General features: G+C 43.9%; 1 protein-coding gene across 14 annotated transcripts in view; it reads left to right on the forward strand.

Annotated features, from left to right (window-relative positions):
* The first annotated feature begins 9 nt into the window (after positions 1-9).
* SNX25 (sorting nexin 25) overlaps positions 10-26,446 on the forward strand; it is a 97,706-nt gene continuing 71,269 nt past the window's right edge. For 7 of the 14 annotated variants that reach the window (XM_086380017.1, XM_086380020.1, XM_086380025.1 and 4 more), the window contains exon 1: positions 6,095-6,595. In XM_086380017.1, the coding sequence (XP_086236143.1) occupies positions 6,236-6,595 (360 nt within the window). In that variant the 5' untranslated portion in view covers positions 6,095-6,235. The other 7 variants (XM_086380024.1, XM_086380031.1, XM_086380029.1 and 4 more) reach the window with 7 other exon arrangements.

Raw genomic sequence — 26,446 nt, forward strand, 5'->3', positions numbered from 1 at the left:
AGACAGGAGATTTGAGGACAGTAATAAAAACAAAACATGGCCATGGATGGAAGCAAGAGCTTGTAGTATACACCGTGGTGACTACAGTTAATCCCTGCTGTATATTTGATAGAAGCTGGAGATTCCCCATGGACAGAGGAGCCTGGTGGGCTACAGTCCATAGGGTTGCCAAGAGTCCGACACCAATGAAGCAACTTGTCATGCACTGGAAACTTGACAAAGAGAAGAAAAAGGATTCTCCCCTTGAAGCCTCCAGAAGAAAAGCAGCCCAGGTCACACTTTAATTTTAGTTTTGACCTCCAGAACGGTAAGATGAATTCATGTTGTTTTAAACCACTAAGTTTGTAGTAATTTGTTATAGCAGCAACAGGAAATTAGTACAATAGGTACCCAATATTTTTTACGTAAAAGTATAGAGAAAGGAACGCCTGGTAAACCATATCATGCATGCCCAGTCACTTCAGTCGTGTTTGATTCTTTGCAACCCTGTGGACTGTGAACCTCCCCCCGATCGTGGGATTTTCCAGGCAGGAATACTGGAGTGGGTTGCACCACTTCAGGGAGTGTTGCTATGCCCTCCTCCAGGGAGTCTTCCCCACTCAGGGACTGCGCCTGAGTCTCCTGCATTGGAAGCAGATTCTTTACTGCTGTGCCACCTGGGAGGGGGCCTTCACATGGATTTAAACATGGAGAGATGTAATTGATTGGTTCCAACGACCGACAAGGCTGAGCACACGTGTATGTAGGCCCCCTCTCATTTAATTCCTGACTGGGCCAATATGATTTGCTTTGGCCAATGGAATGTTAACAAATGTAACACAAGCAAAAGCTTAAAAAGAACTTGTATATCACATCTCTGACATGGTCATGTGAAGAGACCCAAGCAATCTCTTGAAGGATGAGAACTCAGGGAGCAGAGACAAGCCATGTTAATGGAGGCTCCATAGCCAGAGTAGTCCTAGCTTGTGCGCCAGAAGATCACAGCATCATTAATGGTTCAGGCAAGAAGAGAACTGACCCAACTGACCCCAGACCATTGACTGACCTGCAAAATCATAAGCATATCCAGTGGTTGTTATTTGGTGGTAGTTTGTTATATGACAGTAGATAATTGACATACTCTATTTCCCTAAATTTCAGGTCAAAACTTGGATAAATTGAAATTATCCTCTCTTGGGGATCTGCCCTTTTCAATTCTTTGTCTTGATACCAACTAATTCAGTGTACAGTACTTTCCTTTGTAATTCTATTTCTCTTTGAAGATTAATACAAAGACACTTCTGCCTGAAAGTTTCCCAACATGAATATTTTTACTTGAAGAGGCCCACTCAGCATAATTTATATATCGATGTCCTAAAATTTTGTTCACAGATTAGTTTTCCTCTTCCAAATACTATAGTATGTTCCCTTTAAGCTTTATCAGTCTACTATTTGTTTTTAAAGTGTTTTATAATTTTTTCACTTCTCCTTTTGAAGTTTGGCTGCACTTACAACCGTATTTTCTGTAAACTACACTCTGCTTGAAAGTTTACGAGAGAGAGAGTTAGGTTAAAGACCTGTTATGTTCTTGTGGTGAATCAGCAGAAGAAACTATAATGATATCTAGGTATTTTGATTTCTGTTAATACCTATACACAATTTTACCCAAAGTGGGCAAAGGCAAATACAGTGTTTTTCTCTCTAACCCTACGGCTACCTTTAAGGAGATCCAGGGGCTTTAAGGAGAAGTATACTAAATAGATGGTGACTGCAGCCATGAAATTAAAAGATGCTTACTCCTTGGAAGGAAAGTTATGACCAACCTAGATAGCATATTCAAAAGCAGAGACATTACTTTGCCAACAAAGGTCCGTCTAGTCAAGGCTATGGTTTTTCCTGTGGTCATATATGGATGTGAGAGTTGGACTGTGAAGAAGGCTGAGCACCGAAGAATTGATGCTTTTGAACTGTGGTGTTGGAGAAGACTCTTGAGAGTCCCTTGGACTGCAAGGAGATCCAAACAGTCCATTCTGAAGGAGATCAGCCCTGGGATTTCTTTGGAAGGAATGATGCTAAAGCTCAAACTCCAGTACTTTGGCCACCTCATGCGAAGAGTTGACTCATTGGAAAAGACTCTGATGCTGGGAGGGATTGGGGGCAGGAGGAGAAGGGGACGATAGAGGATGAGATGGCTGAATGGCATCACTGACTCGATGGATGTGAATCTGGGTAAACTCCAGGAGTTGGTGATGGACAGGGAGGCCTGGCGTGCTGCGATTCATGGGGTCGCAAAGAGTCGGACACAACTGAGCGACTGAACTGAACTGAACTGAAACTAAGCAGTGGAGAAGGCAATGGCACCCTACTCTAGTACTCTTGCCTGGAAAATCCCATGGATGGAAGAGCCTGGAAGGCTGCAGACCATGGGGTCGCTAGGAGTCGGACACGATTAAGCAACTTCACTTTCACTTTTCACTTTCATGCATTGGAGAAGGAAATGGCAACCCACTCCAGTGTTCTTGCCTGGAGAATCCCAGGGACGGGGGAGCCTGGTGAGCTGCCGTCTATGGGGTCGCACAGAGTCGGACACGACTGAAGTGACTTAGCAGCAGCATACTAGTGAATGGGCTTCCCTCGTACCTCAGACGGTAAAGCATCTGCCTACAATGCAGGAGACCCAGGTTCAATCCCTGGGTTGGAAAGATCCTCTGGAGAAGGAAATGGCAACCCACTCCAGTATTCTTGCCTGGAGAATTCCATGGACAGAGGAGCCTGGTGGGCTACAGTTCATGGGGTTGCAGAGTTGGACATCACTGAGCAGCTAGCGCACATACTAAGTAGTGGAGGAGAAGATTCATTACATATTATCGACAGAGAATGGGTGTTGTATACCTATTTACACTCTAGTACTTTAAATGTCAAATTTTCACTTAATTTATCCTTATAGTATCCCAATGAATTCAGACTGACACCATTCCCAGCTTACCAAAGAGAATAATGAAGATAGCCCATGGAGTGTTTAATTACAAACCTGTCAGAATGTGCTGGCCATAAGGAATATAATAAATAAGGCATCTCTACTTAATTTGGTCTTAACTTAGACCTGGGAGGACTCAGCACTGACTTCCCAGAAGGAACTGACTTCCTGGATTCTAATTTAATACCTGACATCTCCCTCAATACCTCCTGATCTCAGGCACTCCTGTGTATATCTTACCACCTCCCAGTGTTCCTCAAACTTTGCACAGGGTAGAAACCAAACTACTACTTTTAAGTAAATGTTTGAATTGCCCATGCTGACTTCACAGCAATATGACATTTGCTTTAAGGCAGTTTCCTGACCATGAGTGTACATTTCTCCAGATCTCATTCTTGGGAACAATAGATAGTGTGCTGGAAAGATCATGAGTTATAGACCAGGGCTCTCAGTAAATGTTAGACAGTTTCCTCTTTATTGATTATACGATTTTACCGACTTTAGTGATTACTATAAATCACTTTGCACTTGTCGGGTGGCTGGCTAAGATACCAGCCATACTCAAAAAGCAACAAAACTAAACACTTATAAAAGCATGGAATACAGGGACTAAGCTCATGGATTTAAACCCTGTTTTTTTCTCGTCTGTCATATGTGATGACTAAAAGAGATAGAGTTTTTAGAAAGTACCATGACTTAGTGCTTAAATGCACAAGCCTTAGAGCCAGAGCAGGTGTGTGATAAAACCAAAGTCTGATAACTCTATAACAGTTAAGCAAATTATTTTGCCTTCATGGATAGGTGGAGATTACATTCACGGGTGATTGTGAAGATCAAATGAAGCATGTCTAGTGCTTAGAACAGTATCTGACAGAGTTAGTGCTCAATTAGTTACTATTATTGTCAACTTGCAGTAAACCCATATTTTGGAAAATTTTAAATATATATAAAGTATGTAAAGCACTCAGCATGCTGTCCCCTGCATGTAAAGGATCACACACACACACACACACAAAATATATCTTATTTTTGGTAATATCAAATTACCATGCTTTATTTGAAATAATTTGGAATTGTAGGGTACACTTTGAGGACCCCCAGTGGGATGAATATTAACTATTTTAGGGGCAAAAGGGCTCCTTCAAGATCAGTTACACTGCTTAATTTAAAAATAAAAAAGAGAAGACAAGGAAGACAGGAAGGTAGTAACTACTTTTAAAGTCATCCCCTGTCATCACCTAGGCATGGCAAAGTCATATCTGGCCTAAGGCACTCATTGTCTCCTTGTCTTTGACTTACAAGGAATGAGAATAAAGTGGTCCATGAATACTAATATTTAAAACAATCAGCTTTTTAAAAATGACAAATGTGAACATATTTGTTTTTATATAGATACATAAAATAATTCATTTCTGTACTGTTTTATTAGAGCTTAATATTAGCGATAATTTTTTTTTTTGCCTCCTACTTCATCTCCCACTTGAAATCCATGCCATTCCAGGGAAATTTATTACAAAAGCATGAATACATGGGTGGCCTTTGTATGTCTATGGACACTAGTATTTTTTCGTTTGAATGATAACCTCTTGGATAATACTTTGTTTTAAAAGAATAAACAGGGAGTTCCCTGGTGGTTCAGTGACCAAGACTGCGTTCCCAATTCAGGGGGCCCGGGTTCGATCACCTGGTTGCAAGCTGGATCCCAAATGCCGTAGCTGGAGATCCCATGTACAGCAATGAAGATCCGGCCCAGCCAAATAAATATTTTAATAGTTAAAAAAATAAAAAAATAAAATATCCACTAGTTTACTTTGTATGAATGTTGTATTTTTTCACAGTTGAAACAATAGAGATTCCTTATAGAAAAGCACAGTATAGTCACAGTATTTGAAAATATATTTTAATGCTTAGTTTCCTAGGAAGCAGCCTATAACTCAGTTTATTGGAAAACGCTAGTGCTTTTAAACTGTTTGGCTTTTTGATGTCCGTCTCCCACATCCTCCATGGCATCCCTCATCTATTTACCCCCTTCCCCTTCTTCCCCTTTCTATTCTTGATTTGCCCTTTCTATTCTATCACCCCCTTTTAAGTAAGCATTAATTTCTTTCCAATTCCTTCATCTCCTTTAGAATTCCTTTATTCATTAAAGATACATCTGTTTTGTTGGACTTAGTAATTTCTAGTGTTTAGCATATTGGCATCTTCTCAGTAAGCATTATCTGTATATTAACGCGGGGGCCGTGGTACGAGAAGAAAATATGTATTCTCAAAATTACTTGGAGCACTTTCACTTGCGTGTGGGCACTGGCATTTGTACTGAATCGTTGGCGACAAAAATACAGGGAGTTGGAGCCACAGTGAGGATGGCAACTGTGCACGCCCCCTGGCGCCAGGCAGACTTTTCGGGGGGACCTCTCTGTACCTAGGAATTTTGCAGGCAGCATTTACTGCTCCCTGTTTGTCTTGGTCCCGTCCCGGAGGCGGCTGGGTGGGAAAAAGGGAAGGTTGTCAGGGGAACTGGGCTAAAAGTGAGTATCAAGAAGGGTTGCCTATTCAAACAGCAGGTGCAAAGGAGGCAGAAATTTTGAAGGAAGGGCTGTTAAACCCCCACCCACGGGGAGGTTACTTGTCAAGAGATGAGCGGGCCGAGGATTAAGGGATCACCTGAGCTGGAGAGCTGCAAACGCTTCTGACACCTGCAGCAGAATTTTCCATCAACAGACGGTATCCTGGGGGAGGCGGGGACAGGAGCGCAGGAAAGCCGTTTTCGCGTGATTGGCGGCGCCCCCTACCCGGGAGTGGGGCGCCCGCGGCGGGTGGGCGGGGCCGGGGCGGAGCCCGGCAGGGGGGCGCAGCGGGGGCGCCGGGGGCGGGGCAGGACGGTGTGGGCGGGGCGGGGCGGGGCGGGGCGCTCCCCGACTGTCACTCAGCGGGTCGCGGTGGCTCCCCGCCCCCCACCCCGCCCCCTCCCGACACGCTCTCCGGGTCGCCCCCGCCCCCGCTCCGCCCCCGGGGCTCCGCCAGCGCGAGTCCCATCCCGGTCCGGCTACCTGGGGCGCGCCCGGCCGGGCAGCTGCGGGCCCGGCGCAGGCCGGCGGCGTCTGTGAGAGCCGTTCCCTCTGGCGGGGGCCGCCGACGAGGGCATGAGCGCGGACTCCTGCCTCCGGCGCGGCGGGAGCGGGGAGGGCAGGAGGCGCCGCGCGGAGGCCACCGTCCGGGGCAGCGCCGGGGGACAGCGGGGCGGGAGATGTGCCTGTCCTTAACGGCCCAGCAAGCAGCATGCACCCCGATCCCTCCGACAGCGGCGGCGCCGGCCTCGCGGGCGCCCCGGGCGAACGACGGCCGGAACCCCGGGGGGACGCGGCGGCCCCGGGGGCGCCCGGCGGCGGGAGTCGGTGGGTGGCGGCAGCCGCCCTCGCCGCCGTGTGCGCCTCCTGCCTGCTGGCCGGCTGTTGGCCGGCGGCGGCGGGAGGCGCGGGGCCGGGCACCGTCCTGCTCAGGCTCAGCCTGTACCTGGGCTGCGCCGCGGCCGCCTTCCTGCTGGGGACCGTGTTCTCCCTGGTCTGCCGGAGCCCGCGAGCCCCGCCGCCTGACATCGCCGCCGCCTGGAGACGGCTGGCCGCACGCCACCGGCCGGAGGTGAGTACTGGGCGCCGGCCCACGGCCTCGTCCAGCCCGCCCGCTCCGGGAGGGCCGGGGGTCGCGGCGGGCCGGTCCTCTCGGGGAAGCGGGGGCTGGGCTGGGCCGGGCCGGCCGGGCGGGGAGATAGATGCTCGCGTCCTCTCGGCCCCCGCTCGGGGCGGGCTCCAGGCTCGGCGCGGGGCGGGCCGAGATGCACGCTAGCAGGTGATGTACTTAGTTGCTCGACTCCATCCTCAGTCCCAGGCTCGGGAGCTGAATAATCCTTCCAGATCTTGGCTGTGGCCCTGCCGCTGGGGAGCGGGGCGGCCTCTGTACGCAGGCGCTGCGCCTGGGGCCGGTCGTCACGTTGGGTTCTGGTAACCGTTCCCCGTGGGAGGTAACTTTTGTGCCCTTTTACAGACCGGGAAACTTGGCGCAGAGGGGCTGACTTGGCTTAGGTCCCCCGCCCGCTACACCTCATGCCGAAAGCCCGGGTACGCTTTTTTTTTTTTTTAAATCACGCTGTCCTGTCTTCCGCCATGTGGATAAGTATCGCAGTTTCAGTGATTTAGGAAACGGATGCCCGAAATCACTGTCGTTTGCCCGAAATCACTGTCGTTTGCATCGAAAGGAACGTTATCATCAGTGGGGTGTGGCGATATAGTGGTGGTTAAGGAATTCAGGGAAAGACAATGTTTTAAATCTCTCCACTTCCTTAGTGCCAAACCGCTGCTTTTTTTCTCTACCTCCCAGCAGCTTCACTTTCACAACCCTTGAAAAGAAACTCGGTTCTGTCGTAGCTTGACTTACCTCTTGACTGAACTCTTCTGTCATTAACCTGAAATTGCTCACTCTGTAGTAAGAGAAGTGGCTGTGGCTCAACTTCGTAAGAATATTTTGTTAGAAGCATTATTACTCCCTGGGTTTTGTGTTTGTTTATAATACGACCTGCTTCTTCTTCTTTTTTTTAATCTCACTCTCTTCGCCAAAAGGACCCTTTCCTCAGTGTGTTAGTTCAGAAAGCAGAGCTGAAATAATGGGGAAAGAGGTGTAGGTAAAGGGGCACCTATCCCCATTAAGTTAAGCAGTTGTTCAGTATGTTGAGGAAAAGGAACTTCAGTTTTCATAAATAGCCCCAAACTAGCTGTGTTTATTTCTCTTAAAAACCTTCACCCAGCTATTATATCTAATTTAGCAAGAGTTGGTGAGTAGGTGTATTTTTCCTCTTGCTTTTTCCCTACAATGATAAAAGACCCCAGAATTTTACTGTTGATCTGTGAATGACGTTACAATTCTTTAGAGTATTTTAAGATGTTGTAATCTATTTCATGTGTATTTAATCGTATTTATTGAGTCTTTCACAGAAACTGGGTATTATTTTGGAAGCTGGGGTTGAATCAACAAGACAAACAAAAGCCCTGCTTTCTGGAGATTATATACTTATGGGGGAATCAGGCATTAAACAAAGAAATGTGTTGCTTTTGGATAGTGATAAATGCTTAAATGCTTATGAAACCAGAAGTAATTAAGAGTTAAGTGATTAAGAGTGCCTGGTGTGTGGGGCAGGAAGTTTAGATGGTGGGGTCAGGGTCTAAGCCTTAGTATTGTCACTCTGTCCTGGAAGCCTCACGGGTGGTTTACCTCCCTTTTTCCTGGAAAATACATTCCCCCAAAGCTCCCAGCTCACTTGTACCTCTGAGAAAACTTAGGTTATCATCCAGAAAGATGCTTTAGTAGAGGAAGCAGAGAAAATACTACATTAGAGGTGACAGAAAAGGAAGCAGCTTATGTGATCTCTCATGTATACTACCTGAAAATTTCAGGCAGCGGAAGAGGTATAAGTGTAAGTTAAGGACAGGCGACTATTGGTCGTTCTTTTTGAATTCAGATTCCTACAGCATTAAGTAGGAAAATAAGTACATTAGGAGGTTTACTTTCTGTTACCTAGAATTAAAGTGTATGCACATATGATATTCATATGTCTGTGCCCACTCAGTTGTGTTCACCTCTGTGCAACCCCATGAACTGTAGCCCGCCAGGCTTCTCTGTCCATAGCATTTCCCAGGCAAGAATACTGGAGTGGATTGCCATGCCCTCCTGCAGGGGATCTTCCCGACCCAGGGATCAAGCCCATGTCTAAAATTATTTATATATATTTACAGTACCAGTGCAGTTTACTCAAGCCTTTCGTTGTGCTGTATTTCCAATAACTTATGCTTAAGGTTTTTAAAAAAATGCTCCTTATGAATGGAAGCATAAGCATGTGGTGTAGTGTAAAATATCTGTCAGTTCTGTGGGGGTAGGAGCTGGACCACACGGGTCATCTAACATATGTGGAGGGGGAGGCTGTTTTGTAGTGAACCAAATGGTGTCTCTTAAGATACAGTGACTACTTTACTACAGAAATTGTGATTCAGCATTAAGAAAAGAATCCTCATTTGTTCTTGTATATTTCAGGTTCTTCTAGAATCTGCTGAGCGTGTCAGACACTAGGATCTATCCTATCTGTCCATCCTTTTTTTTTTTTTTTCCCTTCTTGACTTTCTTCTCTAGAGGGAAAAAAATGGATACACTATTAAAAGTAGGCAACCAGAGAAGACTAAACTAGAAGGGAGTAGGTATTTTCATGTCTAGACGTGTTCAAATGCTCCTGCATGCTTTATAAGGTAGCTGTTGGCTGTCATAATTCTTTGTGGTTGAGATCCTTGACTGATATCTTTTGTTATCCCTTGTACCTTGCAGGAGCTCCAAAAACTGTTTGCTGATGATAATGAAAAAAATTAGGTCAGTTTGTGGTCACTAGCTGAGGGCTTTCCCCCTTCAGTTAACCTAGTGTTTATTGAGCATCACGTATGTGCAAGGAATTTTATTTTACTTGGCTGGCAATCGTTACTGATTAAAGTAGTAAAATTGATGTTTCAACTCAGGTGGAAAGAACATCCAGTGGTATATTCAGGTGGCAAAAAAAAAAAAAAAAGCTTTGTGTAAGGTCAGGAAGGTTGATGCTTAAGTCTTGACATTTGCTCTCTGGGCCTCACTTTAGAAAAACTTGAACTTTGGTGCAGGCCAGCTGGCTGGAGCTGAGATGCTCTGGGGCTGGCCTGCTCCTGGGGCACAGTTGTTAGCCCTGCTTTGCTGAGTAGGCTGCCGTAGTGTGGTGCTTCTTAGTCCAAGGTTGTAGTTTGGTGTTGTGCCAGACCTGTCAGCTCACGTGGACCAAAGGCCTCAGATTCACTAGCTGTGGTTACCTGACTCTAGCACATGATCTAACCAAAGCAACAGCAAGAAAAACATGGGAATAATGAATCAATAGTTTAGAAACCTTACTTTCGTTACTAGACCAGTGGTACAAAGTGCATCTTGATGGAAAAAAGGAATAATTTCTTACATTTTGGTGATAAAAATAAGGAATAACTTTTTAAGATGTCAGTTACTCACATAGTTTATGGATTTTTCTCTTTTACATGGTAAATTATTAGATGTTTCTTGATTTACACTTGATTTATACCATTACGTTAAAAATGAGCACTGGACAAATGAAGACTGGGGGCCTGATACAAGAAAGTCCACAAAGGTGCTTAGTAGCATAATGGGAAACTAAAGTCCACTGCTGTGTGAAGAAAGTGTTAATGAAAGACTTTTCCAAGTTTAGACAGAAAAGCTCAAGGAGTTCATCAGAGTCATAAGCATTTCCTCTATATCTGCTGTATATTGCTTTTCCGATCTTGGGAGATCATTTTGGCCTAGTTAGTTGCTAAATGTCAGTGCCAGGCACATAGTAGGTTCTCTATGGATGGATTTTTGTCCCTAATGAATGGATTATTGTTTGAGATGAGAGCAGACTTGAGTATCCGACTGACATTTTTAAATTTGAAATTTCAGCCACAGTTCCCTAGAGAAGGGATCATAGTCTCGCGGTGTATAGTTGCTCAGGCTTGTCTGACTCTTTGGGACCCCGTGGGTTAGCCCTCCAGGTTCCTCTGTTCATGGGATTTCCCAGGCAAGAATATCTCAAGGTAGGTGTCACTGAGAACTTCGATAGTTGCTTTGGGTTAAGTGGATGGCAGTGTTTTCAGTGTTGGGGAGGATCCAGAGATGAACAAGATGCCCTCTGTCCCTGCCTTCTCAGGCTGAGTAGATTAGATTGATAGGGAGGACTGGAGGGGAGGGCAGATGTTTATAGAGACAGTAAAAACATTCACACAGCAATCCAAGGCGCCACTTGGCTTGGGTGGGACTTCTAGAATCCCTAAATGAGTTCTTTTACTGATACAAAAGTTCTTTTGAGTAAAACAAACTCGATTTAGTTACTCAAGGGAAAAAGGAAAGGAACCAAGATGTAGGGAGACTATACACAGCCTCTTTGTGATGCTCCTTTATTATGCTAATGTGATAAACTAATCCTCAATAATTTGATAGTGGACAGTGGGGTAATACACTTACTGTCTTCAGATTATTAGGTTGTCTTTTGACCGGGGGATTTAAGTCAGGGTGGCTACTGGGAAAAATGTTTTTGAGCAAGATGGCTTTTGAAACCCCCTTAAATCTAACTGTAGTGTAAGAATTGTTTACCTTAAATTCATCTATTCATAATTTTTAAATTTAACTTTTTTTGCAGGTTATGGATTCACATGGCTTTAATAGAAAAAAGGAAAACATATAAAAGGATATGCATTGAAAAAATAAATCTCCCCTATAGGCGGCCATTATTAACAGTTGATTGTTCTTCCAGATATGTATTATGTATATACAAGCAAATACAAATACATACTCAAAAACAATATGAACAGTGATTACACATAAAAGAAAATTATTTTATGTATCTTTATTATGAAGGAACTATTTCTTAGGGTTAGTAGACATCAGAAGTTACATATGAAGAGTGATAACTTCAAAGTAGTAAGCTACAATTCATGATTAAACCTGGAACATTAAAAAAATGGTCATCGAAACCAGCAAATGTATTCTAAGAAATGATGAACATGTATTTTTGAATTTAGCAAAGCTGTCTGAAGGAGGCATATATATATTTTCACAATTTGTACAAAACCAAAAGGATTTCCCTGGTGGCTCAGCTGGGAAAGAATCTGCCTGCAATGTGGGAGACCTGGGTTCAGTCCCTGGGTTGGGAAGATCCCCTGGAGAAGGGAGTCTACTCACTCCAGTATTCTGGCTTGGAGAACTCTATGGACTGTATGGAATGGGGTCGCAAAGAGTTAGACACAACTGAAAGATTTTCACTTCACTTAAAACAAAGCCAGAAAATTGTATTTTTTCATATTGTATCCTAAATTATTACCAGATTTCGAGTATGATTCCCTGTTGTTGTTTAGTCGCTAAGTCTTGTCTCTTTGCAACCCCATGGACTGTAGCCTGCCAGGCTCCTCTGTCCAAGGGATTTCCCAGGCAAGAAAACTAGAGTGGGTTTCCAGTCCTTCTCCAGGGGATCTTCCTGACCCAGGGATTGAACCTGCGTCTTCTGCTTGGCAGGCAGATTCTTTACCACTGAGCCACCTGGGAAGCACCCCCTAGGAAATTGTTTTAGAGACAGAATACATGTACTGTTCCGGGTTTGAGTTGCTGGTGAGTGTAATCAGATGAATCCTAGGAGGCGGGATTGCAGAGGTGGCTTGGGCGGGGTTGTGGAATCCTGCAGCTGTGAGAGAGTAGGGCTGGGTTGTGTCTGCTGTTAGGGCAGCTCCTCATACCTTTTGGACTCTGGAGTGTGGCATCAAAGCTGGGTTATGGACATGCTAAATGGAAATGTGATTAGGGGATACTGGAGGAGAAGCGCTAATCAGTTGCAGTGATACAAAGTAAGAGTTAATGAAAAAAAAAAAAAGAGTTAATGAAGCTGTGTGAATGGAGGCCGGAAGCTGTGTGAAGGGAGATCACAGCCAAGAGTGACTTTCATGTTTCTTTCATGTTAATGTCATGATGGGTGAAATTTCCGGTGACTTTCCTGTGAGAGGTTTCTTTCATGATAATTATCGGTAGTTATCATTACAGATGGGTTCAAGAATCTTCTCAAGAGCATCTTAACATTCTCTTTATATAATAAACTCAGCCCCAAACTTAAGGGTCCTACTGTTTCTTCACAGTGTGAAGACCAAAGTCTCCAAGCTTGAGCAGTCTACTTGGAGCCTAAATTCTGATCATTCGCAAGAGATTTATTTCTAATTCCCTTGAATCTTAAGCCAGTTTTGTTTTGGACACATGCTACGATGTCAGCTTTAGTAATTAAATGTTGCCTTCTTAAAGATACCTTAGGTTTCATTTCCCAACCTTATTATTTTGAGGGTAGGAAGTGCCCTACTTTCCTTAGAATGTTTGAGCCCTTGTGCAGTCAGAATAGTGCACACACTTATACTAAAAAAATGACTCAGCAAGTTTGGTGTTGAGGGCTTAGGTTTTAGAAAAGGAAATGTCTGTGGAAGCCTGTTAGTATTAAAATCATGACATACATACAAACTTGCCTTTTTTTTTTTTTAATTACAGCTTTGCTTTTGAAAGAAAAACTTGCAAACTTGGAGCTTGTATTTTTTACCAACTTCACTGTTAGGTGACTTTCTAAATGAGGGTTGCTTGTTTGCATGGAAGTGACCAAAGACAGGGGTAGATAGACAGCCCTTCCTGGGGACTCTGCTGGGCACCCTGGGGGCTGGGTTCAGTTAATCATTCTTACACCCTCCTTTAGTCCTGGTGTGTGTGCTTATTTAGTTTCTCCAAACACAGTGGAGCTTTCCAGAAAGCCCAGTGGGTTTTGGGTTGCATTTTGGTGGGCTCCTCAGCTGGAATAATGCTTTGTGAGAATGCATTTAGGAGGTGACGTGTGTGGGCTCTGTCCCCAGGGCTGGCCCGTGCTTATTAGTGATGCTAGGCACTGGCCAGTCCCAGTCCATTTGTCAGCCAGCCCAGGGCTTCCATGTATGAACACCCGTGAGCTGGACGTAGAGAAAAATGAATATGGTAACTCCAAGTAAAATGGCTCCAAGGCCAAGGGGGAAGCCAGAAAGAATTGTGCACTTTTAGAATAAGACATTGGAACTCGTATAGGTCACTAGGATCTATTTAATAGTAAGCTTTGTGTTTTAGTGTAGACTACACCTCTTGGAAAGTTGGATGCATTTTTAACAGGTACTCATTTCTAAAATAACCTGCCTTGCTGTAGTTCTCACCCACCCTGTAGGTATGGGTGAGTTTGCTCCTGTCTGCTCACGCCGAGCTTCATCCTGCAGTCCTCCTCTTATTTCTGCCAGCCCACAGGCAGGATTTTGCACACATGAGTGTGTTCACTTATGTTCTTCTGTACCTGGTGACTGCAAAACATTTGAGAGAAGCTCCTCTGTGTCACCCGAGCCAGTCTGTGAAAAAGCGTGTTGCTTCTTTGGCTCCTGCTCTCTCAGTTCCCTCAAACTGGAGATCCAGGAGGGCTTGGTCCTTCTTTTTTTTTCCTCCTGAGCTGAAGCCATGTTATGTGCTTTAAGGAAGTTGATAGTATAGCCTTGTTTCTCTCACCGAGTATAATTAAACTTAGTTTTTACCTTGTAATGGAAGCTGAGAGGAGCTTACATCTGTTTGCATCTCCTGTGAAGATACTCATCACCTCTTTCTACCTCTTCTCTATCCCTGCAAAAGAGATGACTGAGCGGCTGGGCGTATCCCGGGCTCAGAGCAGCCCCTGGGGTCAAGAGCTTTCTCGAGTCTCCAACCTTGAGCCACTACTCTGAAGGCCTCTCCTCATATGCAGATATAGTTGTGCAGATTGTGCCAACTTGTTTGACGTGAAATTAACATCCTAAACATTCCAGAAATTGCAGTGGGTTTTTCCTGAGGCGCAGCTGTTAATCTCGTATTGTTCCTTCTGATTTGTTTTTTTCCCCACCTCACTGAACCTTTCTGAGATTTCAACCCCTAGATAAGCACAGGAAGTTGCTTTGTTTCCTACATTTGAATTTTGATCATTCTTGAGGTCCCATTTGTGGAAGTATCTGGCTCTCAGGCAGTCTTACCCTGGGCGCCCCCCCAAAGATAACCATCTGCTCAGACTCAGACTCACTCATTCAACTGCTTACCCTGATCTTTTCACTTGGTGCTCTCAGTGGGGCCCGAAACCATCAAGTCCAAGTTTCCATGTGTCCTGTGATTGGGTCCCCGATCCTCTCCCACTGCTCCTGTGTCAGTGTTTGGCACCTTCTGCAAGTCCTCCATCCGGAAGCCCGAGGCCTTCCTGACATCTCCTCCTTCCTTCCCACATGCAGTCCCATCCTCCAGACCTGTCTCCTTACCTCTGGAGTATCTTACGTCCGCCTACTTCTTCCCATCTCTCCTGCTTGGTCCCAGCTATCATCGTGTGCTTCCCCGGTGACCGCAGTAGCCCCTCAGTTCATCTCTGTCTGCCTCCCTGTCCCTCCTCCAATTCATTCTCTTAAAGATGCAAGCCCAGTCCCATCCCTCTTCCACACCATGTTTAATTAAAAGCCCTCAGCAGCTTCCTGGTCCTCATAGCTCTCCAGCCTGGTCTCCTGTCATAATTACCTTTACTCCTCATGCTCCATCCTCAGGCATCAGAGTGCTAAGCCCGCTCTGTTGACGTCAACTCTGAGTATTGCTTGCTCTGTCTCTAGCCTCCAATGCCTGCTTGCCTAATTAACTTCTCCTCGGGCTTCAGCCGTCACTTCTTCAGAGCAGCTCTCCCTGTCTTCCAACTGCATATATTCTCATGACACCACGCACCTTTCCTTCACTGTATTCGGCTCAGTTATAGATACTTGCACGGTTCCTTGTGTCCTTCTCACTAACCCCTGAACTCCATGAAGGCAGAAACTCCTCTCTGTCTCTTTAACATCTAGCATAATTAAGCAGGTGGGCAGTAAACATTTCTTGAGTAAATGAATAGCTGGGAATCAGCAGAGCACAGGCATTCAGAGAATGGTCCTGAAGTCAGCCAGACGTTTGAATTTCAATCTGACTCTGCCTTGATAATGGTGGGACAATGGGCAGCTTACTTAAGATTTCTAAGCCTCAGTCTGCCAATCTGAAACGTGGAAGTAGTAAATACCTTCAGAGGTTGTTTGGAACAATGTGGTGGTATTTGAAGATACAAATACTGGTATTTGTCAAAGTGCTTTGAATTAGAAGGTGTTAAATGGTGGATTTTACACTTTTACCTTTTTTATTTATTTATTTTTTGGCCGCATCATGCAGCTTGTGAGATCTTAGTTCCTCAACTCAAGATTGAACCCAGGACTTGGCAGCAAAAGTGCTCAGCCCTAACCACTGGACTGCCAGGGAATTACCCACTTTTACCTTTTTTAATAAAAACCCTTTAAAATAAGATTGAAGATACAGCTTCAAAAAAATTACACAAAATAAATGTATAGTTGGGTGAGTGATTATGAAGACAATACTCTTGTAACTTCCCGAAGCTCCCCTATATGTCCACCCCAATTGCAGCCCCTTCCCTTCCACCTAAGTAATGCCATCTTGACTCCATAATAATCACTTCCTTGTGTGTTGTTATAGTTTTATCAGTCGAATGGGCGTCCGTGGATGTTATAGTTTAGTCTTGCCCATTTGAAAAAAATTGTCTTCCCTGTATCCTTTCTTTTCCCTGTGGGTTATCTGTTGAAGAACCTGGAGCATTTGTCTTGTAGCATCCTGTAATCTGGATTTTGCTGTTTGCATATGAATGCTTCCCACGTGGCTCAGTGGTAAAGAATCTACCTGTCAAGCAGGAGACACAGCTTTGATCCCTGGGTTGAGAAGATCCCTTGGAGAAGGGAATGTCTACCCACTCCAGTATTCTTGCCTGGAGAATTCCATGGACAGAGGAGCCTGGTGGGCTACAGTCCACAGAGTCGAAGAAGAGTCGGACGTGACTTAGCAACTAAAACAACAATATATGAATGATACAGGAGAAGGCAGTGGCACCCCACTCCAGGACTCTTGCCTGGAAAATCCCATGGACAGAGGAGCCTGGAAGGCTGCAGTCCATGGGGTCGCTGAGGGTCGGACAGGACTGAGCGACTTCCTTTCAGGTTTTGGAGAAGGAAATGGCAACCCACTCCAGTGTTCTTACCTGGAGAATCCCAGGGACGGGGGAGCCTGGTGGGCTGCCGTCTATGGGGTCGCACAGAGTCGGACACGACTGAAGCGACTTAGCAGCAGCAGCAGCAGCATGAATGATACAGCTCAGTTTGTTGTTTCTTCCTTTGTATGTCCTGCCTGTTGTCCAGATCAGACTTGTGTTTGACCCCTTTGGCAGGACTGTAGGTGGTGTGTGAACTTTCATCAGGAGGCGCATAATATCTGATTATTTTTTGCTTGTTTGTTTTATTAGTAGCTGTTGATGCTCAGTTACTTGGATCTGTTAATTTGTTGGAGGTGACAATAGGGGTGTTTTAATTCTGTCATTTCTTATTTATTGGTTTGAATTTTTTTGGAAAGAGACATTTTCCAATCATCTGCTTTTTGGTTGCACAGTGGTACAGTTCATATAAAAAAGCAGGATAAATACTAGATTCTTTCCCATTATCAGTTTTCCAAGATAATGAGTTGGTTCCCCCTCTTCCTCTGAAGGTGACCAGTTAGTTATGTGTTTGCAAAAATATTGTGAACTCATGAATTCGAATATATTTTATGGGTTCCAATTAGTTGTAATTATTGTTATATAATTTCTTATTTGAAGGCAGTCTCATCTCTGGCCAGTGGAAGTCTTTTCAAGTAGACTCCGTAGTCCTTTTATTATGACCCCACTAAGTCTGAGAGTTTTCTTGCTATCTGGTATAGCAAAATAGATCAGGTTCATTTTGAGTATTTTCTGCTCACACCTGGAACTAGCCATTTCTCCACAAAGAGCCCCGATATCTTTTAAGGGGAAATAGTATTTCAAGAACTCACTCTGTCTCACTTTTGAGCAGGACAGCCACACTCAGACGTAGCTGTTGGGACTTCAGCTGATCATTTGTTTGTGGGGTGACCAGCTGTCCCTGTTTTCTCAGGGCTGTCATGGTTCTCACACTGAAAACTATGCCCCCGGGGGTGTGGGAGACTCATTCCAGGTGTTAGGGAGGCTCATTGCTGTTGGTTTGGTCATTGTGTCTTGGCCTTCTCTATGGAGAGGTTGGAAAAAATATGTTAAGAGATCTGTCTTTTGCAAAGAATAACCACTCAGTAGTTACATTTATGTACTCTGTCTCCTTCAACGCAGGTAACACTTACTTTGAATAGTGCTTTGCCATTTGCTTATTATAGCCTATAAATTGACATTGATATTGGGTTCTGGAAAATGGTTTCTATGGCTGACATTTGATTCATTTTACTGTAACCGATGGCTCTGAGTATAGTGGACAAACACATGTACCACAGGAGTCATAATGTGAATGCCATAAAGTGAATACCTTAGTAATTGCTATAGCTAAACTTAATGTTTATTGCATTTACTGTATGTATGTATGTATATGCATTACCCAGTTAAATGTTCGTCTTCCATGTGAGGTAGGAACAGTTAATCTCATTTTACAAATGGGAAAACTGAGGTTTGCCATTCTGCTGTTTAGTCGTTCAGTCATATCGCTTTTTTCGACCCCATGGACTGTAGCCAGGTTCCTCTGTCCATTAGATTTCTGAGGCAAGAGTACTGGAGTGGGTTGCCATTTCTTTCTCCAGGGGATCTTCCTGACTCAGGGAGCAAACCCAGATCTCCTGCTTGGCAGGTGGATTCTTTACCACCGAGCCCCGTGGGAAGGCCAAACTGAAGTTTAGAGAGGCTAAAGCATGTGCCCAGAGCAAGTGGAAGAACTAAATTAAACCCAAGTCTTTCTTATTTTGGAGCCTCTACAGTTATTTTAATTATTTAATTATTAAAGAAAGATTTAATTATTAAAGATTAGTCTGGCCTGATTCAGGTTTTAGAAAACTTGAGCATCTTTGGGATGGTTCTAGGATCTGTTTAGGAATTAGTGTCACTTTAGAGGTCTCAGAATGACGTCACAACTGCCCCTTCTGTGCTCATGACAGTCACTGCTGAGCAGGTAAGGCTGCTTCTCTCCCCCGCCCCCCGAGTCCGGATGAAGCGTCAGAATCCTTTTCAACGTAACATTCCAGGAGGCTACTAAGATTTTACTAGTTGGCATATAATGTGAGATCCATCTGCCATTCTGTGTGAGAACCTTGTGGAACGACAGTGAAGCCTCCGGGTTCCCACTCTGCCCTGTCTATACTGTACCAAACAGTCATACGTTCTTTTCTTCTGTTCTGGGAAAAATCAGAGTTCTTTAAACTGTGACCCGTAGACACTTAATTTAGGAGATGCTTTTAGTTATTATACACTGCAAAAACAGAAGAGGCAAGGAGAGGCTTGTCGAGGGGGGCGGGTCACATCAATTTGAAGACGTAAGTTCTTGAAGCTTTCTACTGTGTACTGCTATACTAACGTTCTGAGAAATCCAAGTGAAGGAACCCATTTAACTTTTTTTAACCTGGTGTTTTCTAAACGTGTTTTCTAAACATGACTTATACCTGTAAATGCCACCCCCCCTTTTTTTTTAAACAATGAGATTTATTATCTTAAGATATGATACATTGGTTTACTCAACCAAGGTCTCGGTCATCTCATCTATAAACATGGAGCTAAGGAGAACACCTACATCTTGGAGGTGGATTTAGGTGAGGTTGTGAAGCTTGAGTTCACCTGCACGGGCTGCTCAGTTTCTTATATTTATTTCCTGATTCTGAATAAGCATCCATCTCTGTCTCTAACTTTGTGCTCATAATTGTGTATTTTTTTTTCCTAAGAAAGCCTTCAATACTGTGTAAATTCCAATCTCTGTAAAACCTGGATCCACCTCTCTCAATATCCCTAGAGTTATTTTGGTTATTAAATAATTTCTTGAAGCTCTTAAAAAATTTTAAAAAAGGATACATAACCCAGAGGTAGGAGAGTCGCGGAGGAGGTCAGGCTGCGTGTGGACACACCCCCTCAGGACCACCCCTCTCTGTCTGTCTTAGCTCTGCCCTCCCCATGGGTGGGCTTGCCTCTCCCTGGCTAGTGGTCCGGAAAGAGGCGGGGAAAGTGACCCCAAGTTTGACACTGAAGACCATGTGGGTGGCATCTGGGAGGGCAGGGTGGACACGGGGCAGACATGGCATTGATCCTCTTGGGTGAGGGGTGAGGGGCAGTTGAGGAAGCAGAGATGGGGTGCACGGCGCCCCCTAGCAACTTGGCTGAGAAGGAGAGAAGGCGGCCTTCACAGGTGTGTATGCGCTGGGTGTGCTTTGGGCAGTTTTGTAGTTGAGAGATTTAACCGCAGTTTTGGGTTAAAGAGAAATCTTGAAAAGTAGAGAGGAAGAGCCTGAAGATCCCAGAGACAGGATGCTAACAGGCTAGGGCAGTGTCTGGGTGGACAGGGTCAGGGCACAGGGTTCAGGCTCGAGACTAACGGAAAGGAGGTAGAAACAGGAGCAGGGAGAGAGGCTCGTAGGCCGGGAGGCTGGCAGGGAATTGAGATGTTTCAAACTGGGTCACCTCGACTTTCTTGGTAAGTGGGAGGCAGATTGATTGCTGATAGTGAGGAGGAGGATGTGTCGAGGGTAATTTTATTGAGGTGGTAAGAGATTCCGTGAGTCTTTTGTGACTCTGTCCCAATTGACGTAAAACGATGGCTCTACTCCAGTACCCTTGCCTAGAAAATCCCATGGATGGAGGAGTGTGGTAGACTACAGTCCATGGGGTCACAAAGAGTTGGACATGACTGAGCAACTCCACTTTCTCTCACTTTCACTCTTGTATTAAAATAAATCTTCCAAGAAATAAAACTTCCTAGCTTTTTCTCAGGGGTCATAATCTTTTGTCATCACTACCATTTAGCAGTGTTTCGCCAAATGTGGTCTAAAGATGCATAAATAATTTAGGAATTCTTGCTAAAAATGCTGTGTTTCAAAGGCATGCCTTATAGTTGCTGAATTAGGATCTCGAAATCTGCATTAGAACAAAATCCCCAAGTGAGTCTTGAAAATGAGTTAATGTGTTTCCAAGCAGGGGCTGGAGGCTTCCTGAGGTCAGCAGAGACCGAGAAGACTGGGAACTGTATCCGGCGGCCCTGTCCTGTGGACCCACACTCACCACCTGTCCTCTCTGCTCAGAGGTGGAGTGGCTGCTGCACTGAAGCTTATCTTTAACACCACGTTTCTCATAAGGAGAAGGTTTTATTCTTCGAATTTCTATACATTTATTTTATATAGAAATGGAAGAATGTCTATGATCTAGATCTAGGCTGGGGTAGATAATTTTTACCCTCCAGTTATAAGGGATGTGAAAGTCCGTCTCTTTGAGTAGATTCCATTGAATTGTATTTTCTTTTTTTGCATCTAGTATTTTTATGGCAGTAATCCATCTCACGCGTATCAGTATCTAGTACATGTATGTTATCAAAGCCACTGCCTGGAGCTCAGCTTTTTGCTTCAAGGGAGCTATGAAAATATTAGAAATCTCACTGAATCAAATCACCAATGTGATGTGTTTCCAGCTAGATCCTGAATATTTTATCACCAGTTTTCATTTAAAAGCTAGTCAACAAATTTAATAAGAGTGGTATTATGGGTATTTGGGACAGTAATGAAGAAAAAAAAAGTGCTTTCATTAAAGCATCTCTGTGAAAAAAAGCAGTTCTGTGTGACTCATCCAGTTGTTGAGTTACATGATAGCTTTGAAGCGGGGGCAACCATGCTGGCATCGTCTCCATTTCAATTCAGTGGTTTCAGTAAGAACTCTTATGAAAATAATTTTTATAATTCACTGTGTCTGAACTTCAGAATTCTTATGAAATGATCTCTTGGATTGATTGCATATTTGAGTAGATTTTCTTCCGTGACCTGGGCTGGAGAGCGAAATGTAGAAGAGAGCCTAGAATAGGAAGAACGCTAGAATTCCTAAGCAGAGCCTCCCACAGTGTTTGAGCTCATCAGTTATTCGATTATGACCTTCTGTTCCATCAGGGATAGATTAAGGCCTCTGAGCACAGAGAATGTATTTACCTTTGTCTCTGGAACCCAACTAAGCGGCAGACGCAGAGTCCTCATTGCGTGTTAGATGATTGAATGAGTTGATGGAAATGTGAAAACCTCTGATTTCCCTCATGAGCTCACAATTACAGTGTGAGCCAGTGATAAAATGGCTGCAGAATTTTTCTTACGCAAATCTTTGTAGGAATGCAAAAGCTGCTGCCAGTCATCAGTGATCTTTCCTAAGCCAGTTTGCTTTTTCCTCATTCTTCTCCCCCAGCCTAGTCTCTTGTTCTCTACTTGCCAGTTCAGACATACTGCTGTCTGCCTGCGTACTGTCAACTGCATGTTATAATTTCAGTTTCTAAATCTGTGTCTGGTTTGAAATACACTTACATTTCTCTTGTAATCAAGTGGAGTGTGTTTTCTCAGGAGCTTCAGATCTGAGTCCTTGACATTAGAAATGAAGCACATTTTTTTTCTTCCCATGAACCTAATTTGTCCAACTGAATGGAAAAACAACCCTTAGTATGTTAACCTGTCTCAAAAAATACCTCTGTTGATTAGTTAATAGAGATTTTGCCTTTGCGTTAATAATCATTTTTTTAGTAGATGAATAACCAAGAAACATTATTAAAGGAATTTGCTTGTGCTAGTCAAGTCTGAAAGTATGCTATGTCATAACACTAATCACATGTAATATAACAATAATCATTCTTTGATTAACATTGCAAAAAATTTGGACTATGACTTTTGGCATTGTAAAAATGATCTGTATTTGAATACTGCTTTGTAAATGCAACCCACTCCAGTATCCTTGCCTAGAGAATTCCATGGACAGAGGAGCCTAGTGGGCTACAGTCCGTGGGTCTCAAAGAGTCTGACAACGATTGAGCGACTAAGAGTCTTACACTTTAAAAAACCCTTTCACGCACATTGTCTTCTGGGATGCATAACAATCCTTTAGTATAAATAGGACAGACATTATTTAAACTGAATCTCAGAGAAATGGACATATTCATCATAACACAGCGAGAAAATGGCAAAGAATCGACTGTAGCCAACTTTTTTCTGGGTCTTAATTAAGCCTTGCTGCTATCATTTGATGTCATATGCTTTTGCCCTAGTAGTAATAATGGGATTGTGCCCTAGCCTGAAGCACACTTGAGTTTCATACTTGTTCAGAGAAAAGATCTAATTGATTTCATACCCAGTCATAGGATCTGGTCTCAGGAGCTAACCTAACTGATTATCTTTCTTTATAAAAATAGAAACAGAACCTTGATTCCTACATTTGTGTGCAGGCAGGGTTGGCCTTTAGCCTGAACACAACAATACTTCCAATAACTGGTGTGTACTAAGCTATGGAAGCTGCTCACCATGTAATCTACCATTCATCTCTTGCCAAAGTTCATTTCAGGTGAAATCATGGTGGGGATTTATGCTTCTGGAGGACAGGGTGGTTTCCTTTACTGCTCCCCGAGGATAGAGAAGGCCTGACCTGCACCTGCCTCTTGTGGCCATTCCTCGTTTTCCCATCTGGAAACACCCCATAGTGTTGGACTTTCAAGGCATGTAGGTTACTTACTATCGGTTCAAAAGGTTGACAGGGACTGTTCCTGTTCACCTTTGCGTAATTTGTGCTTCACAGCATCCGATACACACCATGCCCTGTTGTTCGATCAGTTTCTCCTTGGCTGGTAGAGGACTCTCCTTAAAGATAAGAACAGCATTCTTGAGGCACACAGTTGTTTGAAGTCAGAGTTCAAATCTACTGTGTGGTTCATAGACATTTCCAGTATTGTTTAGAACAGTTTTGGTAATGCTACACTTAGGTTGATAGCATGGAAATGAATAGGTTTTTCATGGAAAATTGGAAAAATGTGTTGAGGACCAAGTAAATAATACAGTAATAAGAGAATGGTTAAAATACAGTGTAAGTCATTCAAAACAAAACATTCCAAATCTTTATTACATAAAAGATGCTCATAATAAAATACTGAGTGTGAAAAACCAGGTGCAGAAATCTGTGAATGTGGTGATTGTAATTTCTTCCAAAGTATATGAAAATAAAGTACCAAGAGTAATTTATAATTAATAATACATTGCCCGGCACAGTTTCAAACACTTCATGTGTATTAATTCAATGCTCTTATCAGTCCTAAGAGGTAGGTACCATTGTTATCTTTCTTTTACGGATGAGGCCCTTGAGGCCCTTACGAAAGTAAGTTGTCCACAGTTACATGGTAAGAAATGGCCTCACCAACTAGGAGGAAAAAGACCAAAATATCAGTAGGGATTATCTGTGGATAATGGTGTGAATAGACTGCTTTAATTCTTTACATTTATAGAATGTGTCCCTCTCTAGATATATTAGAACTAGCAATTTTAAAAGAAATTGAAGCATATGAGAACATTTGTAGGTTTGAATTTCTGAGAGTAGCTTTTCTTTCTTCTATCTAAAACAGAAATTATACTCGATTAAGAGGGGGGAAAACACAAAAAACCAGTACTTTCTATCAGTACAATCTCCCTAAATGATAACCTTTCAGTATATATTGGATACAGTTTGATCTATCAATAAGGTGAACCAGACCTTCTTTATTTCACAGTTAAACATTATAAAGCACAATCCAAGAAACTGGTTCTGATCAAACCAGGTTTTGTTTGAACACTTGAATACTTCACCAGTAACAGAGAATATAAAGGCCCATACACGATAGAACGTCTCCAGGAAACGGACACTTTGCTCTCTGGAAAGTACATCCTCAAAGGCAAAAATACTTCAGGAACAGTATGTTCTATTAAGTTGTGTGTTAACTTTGGTGATTTAACTTTCAATCCTTCTCTCTTGCTTTCATTTCCACAATTCTTTTCCCTTCAGAAAACCATCCAATCAGCTGTTAAAACCAACCAACCGATTAGCCTCAGTGTGTTGAAAGTTGATCCTGTTTTGAGTTTTATTGGTGATGATAGTTGTACTTTGCCACTAGGTGCCAGGCACTCTGCAAAATGCTTTCTTCAAGCCAGCAGTTACAGGCTGGACGCCATTGCTGGAGGGGCTGTTGCCACTCACGCCACACTCTTTCATCAGGGTCTCAGTCGAGTCCGGTGGCCTTTCCATACCTCAGTCCCTTCCTGTCTTTCTGAGAAGGAATCTGTGTGGGTCGTTTTGTTTCTTTGCTTTTGATTACATGATTTTTTGAGGATGAGGTAGAATACGGTTGGTTTGAAAGGAGCCATGGTTTTGAGAATAACATAGCTTAAGAATGAGAATATTAGTCACAAGATCCCAGTAGATTGTCTGATGCTGCGAATACTTGGGAAGACTGGGCCATGTGACAGCAATGTGTGGTTAATGATGGTTGGGTTTTTGTGTTTGTTTTCCTAAGATAAATCACCATTTCAGTAGCTTTACAGGAAATTATGCCCATCACGCCATTAACTCTGTATAGTTTTTTTTTTAAATAAACCAAAATACATAAAAAAAATTTTTTTTATTATAGAAGCATATAGTGAAGGAGAAAGATACTTGTTTATTTGAGTCGTCCAGGTAATAGGCATGAAAGGAATTACCAGCCCTGTCTCTGCTCCCACAGGAAGCAACACAGTAAGCAGTGTCGTCCTTATAAACAATGGAAAATGAGGTGTGTGTCTCGGCTGGGTTCCAGGTCACCCCTGGCTGTCTCGTTGCTAATAGTGTCAGGGTACCCAACTGTCTGCGTGGAATCTCTCTCCAGATCTTGTTCCCTCAGGAGAGGGTGTCTTAATTCTGACACGAAGACAGTTGGAGCATATTATGGCTGTAGACTAAAAGCTGACATCCAGAAGTAAACAGAAAGCTGATACGTAGGTACTCAGGACAGCACTTGTTGATACGACTTCTGCTCTCTGATGCTGAGACTCGTATATCAGAGCAAAGCCTTCAGGTTTTGCCCTGTCTTTGGAGAACGTTTTCAGAATGAGCAATTATTTGTTGAGGCTTCTCACTTTCTCTCTCCAGAGAACTCACTGAGTGATTAAAATGACCTCAACAAGTAGGGTCCAAGCTAGGTTTAAATCTTAAAATGAAGATAAGTTTCATTTATCTTAATGAAATGGAGAATAAGGTGTATCTTTTTTACATAGCAGGGATTCTGGTTCACCAGATGTTCCTCTATCTTAGTATTGGCACATGCTCAGTTGTGTCCAACTCTTTGTGATCCCATGGACTGTAACCCACCAGGCTCCTCTGTCCATGGGATTCTCCAGGCAAGGATACTGCAGTGAGTTGCCATGCCCTCCTCCAGAGGATCTTTCCAACCCAGGAATCGAACCCAGGTCTCCCGCATTGCAGGCGGATTCTTTACCATCTGAGCCACCAGGGAAGCCCTGTATTGGGATACTGATGCCAGACTCCAGGCTAGGGCTGACCGCTCAGACGACACTCGAAGTCCGCAGTTCTGGATGGAATGGTGAAGCCTCCTGTCACTTACGCTTTGTGGCAGAGGGCTGAGGACAGCGCGCACGTGCTTCACACTCCCCAGCACCAGCGTTACTGGGAAAGCGGTTGTGTGACCCAGGCTTTCCCTGAGGAGGGGCAGGGACTGCGAGGTGCAGAGCCGGGGGCGAGCATTCGCTGGAACACAACTCTTGGGGAAGTCTCTGTGGTGAGCGGTTCCTATTTTCACACCTATAAATGGAAGGAGAGAGAAGGCAGGTTTCGCCTCACAGCCCTCTGGGCCACAGCTGTGCTCACGTGCCTGAGTCTTAGCTGCCGGCCTTCTCCCCGCTTCCTCTCCTCTCTCTCCACCCTGGGATGATGACTGATTGTGAATCCCATCCCTCTGTGACCTGAAAGAAAAGGCGTGTGCAGTGACTAATCTA

The sequence above is a fragment of the Bos grunniens genome, chromosome 27 (genome assembly GCF_055505025.1).
Source record: "Bos grunniens cultivar Pamir isolate PY7600 chromosome 27, Bosgru_T2T1.0, whole genome shotgun sequence".
Lineage (NCBI taxonomy): Eukaryota > Metazoa > Chordata > Mammalia > Artiodactyla > Bovidae > Bos > Bos grunniens.